At 35.3% G+C, this 1,654-nt stretch overlaps 1 protein-coding gene across 1 annotated transcript; it reads right to left on the bottom strand.

Moving 5' to 3' along the window:
- Positions 1 to 99: 99 nt before the first annotated feature.
- LOC107861310 (heavy metal-associated isoprenylated plant protein 26) lies at positions 100 to 1,309 on the bottom strand. Its single transcript, XM_016706652.2, has 2 exons — positions 1,127 to 1,309; positions 100 to 721 (listed from the first exon to the last, which is right to left on the bottom strand). The coding sequence occupies exons 1-2, from the start codon at positions 1,217 to 1,219 to the stop codon at positions 335 to 337; spliced, it is 480 nt and encodes a 159-aa protein (XP_016562138.2). The 5' UTR covers positions 1,220 to 1,309; the 3' UTR covers positions 100 to 334.
- Positions 1,310 to 1,654: the final 345 nt, after the last annotated feature.

The raw sequence follows: 1,654 nt of genomic DNA, 5'->3' as shown, positions 1-1,654 counted from the left end.
GGATAATACCAAAACAGTCGCCAAGCTAAGTATCACTGTCAATGTTCATTACATGTGCATAATTCGAGAATAAAAAACACCTTGCAGAGGTACCAGAGATTTAGCAATACACATAAAATCATACTGACATATATGTACAACTGTCGTCACATTTACCAGTACTACAGAATAAGCTCAGCTCACCTTAATTAATACTACAACAAATTACATATATCGCGTCTAGTTAAATTATTGCAGGCTGCAGCTGCAAGGGTTCAAAATCCATATAGAAATCCCTAATCCACAGTAAGAAATCAAACAACTAGCTTAGCATTTGTACCACCTCCTATATTACTCACATAATCGTGCATGCCTGAGGATTTTCATCACTAAAGGCAGTAATATAGTTCACTTCAGTGGAGCTCGCCCTCGCAAGACTCGGAGCCTGCGGGTTATCATAGACGTTGCGGACATATCCAGCCGGAGCCTTCTTATCATACACGCCACGCACGTAAGGATGATCCACCAGATCGTATGGAACGTATGGCCAAAACTCAGCCCTCTTTCCTGTACGATGTCTTACTCGTCGCAACACTTTATCTGGATCAACATAACCGGTTACTATCAGCCTGTGCTTCTTTGGCTCCACTTCTACTTTCGTCACCCCTTTCATCCCTTCTACTGACTTCCTCACCCTCCTTTCGCATCCTTCGCAGTCCATTTTCACTCTTATCTCCACTGTCTACACATTTAATATAACATCAGGAGTCAAGATACTTTGACCAAGTTTCAAAACCTGCTACTTTTAAAAGAAGAAAAGAACTCTTCAAGTAATTTGAATTTGGCTAATCAAATACTATTAAATTAACAATTTACGTTTAAGAAAATTTGCAAGTAGTACTTGCAGTCAGATATACTACTTTAAAAAAAATTTACTTTTGCTGCTACCTAAATGATCAGTGCGTATAAAAGTTCAATTTAAAATAACCTTTCTTTTAAAAAAAAAAAAAAAACTTTCTTTAAAAAAAAAAACTAGTACAGTTTTTTTTTAACTTTTTCATATAGACTTGATCAAACAGGCAATATATAGTAATATAAAGTATATAAACAATTAAGCATGCACGTAATTAGGGAGCATAATATATACCTCAAGTTGATTTCTCCTAACTTTGCTGAGCTTCCTTCGGCTGGTGCCTCGATGGAACTCGAAGAGTTCAAAAAGAGGATCTAGAAAACCCATTTCCGTTGAACAAATGAGCAAGTGCTTAATTTTGAGTTAATTGGTTTTTAGCTACGTAGCAAAATAATAGTATGTATAAGAATAAGAATAAGCAGCTAGCCTAGCAATATATAGCAGTTGATTTGTACGTGCAGCTTGAACAAATAAGCCACGGGTTAAGGGCCATAAGTAGTGACGTGGTGGAACCATGTGGCAAAAAACTCTTGGGATTCCTATGCTTTCTTCATCTAGTGGGAATCTTGAGCCTTATCCTTTTATTGCGATCCATAAAAATAAAGAATTTAAGTTTGGTGTGTCGTCAGTTAATCAAATATTTTACACTATCAGGTAAGTTGATTTGCTATTGTAGGTTATCTAATTTTTTTTTTTTAAAATTTTTATGTAAATAATTAGATAATCTGTAATAGAGATCAAGTTAATTTATAGTATAGAATA

The sequence above is a fragment of the Capsicum annuum genome, unplaced genomic scaffold (assembly GCF_002878395.1).
Source record: "Capsicum annuum cultivar UCD-10X-F1 unplaced genomic scaffold, UCD10Xv1.1 ctg4897, whole genome shotgun sequence".
NCBI lineage: Eukaryota > Viridiplantae > Streptophyta > Magnoliopsida > Solanales > Solanaceae > Capsicum > Capsicum annuum.
Note: the sequence above shows the minus strand (reverse complement) of the source record. Positions and strands in the feature narration are given on the sequence as shown.

Coding starts and splice junctions, on each gene's coding strand:
- LOC107861310 (XM_016706652.2), bottom strand. CDS start 1,219: ATGGGTTTTCTAGATCCTCTTTTTGAACTCTTCGAGTTCCATCGAGGC. Junction 722..1,126: donor TTAGGAGAAATCAACTTGAG/GTATATATTATG, acceptor TTAAATGTGTAG/ACAGTGGAGATAAGAGTGAA.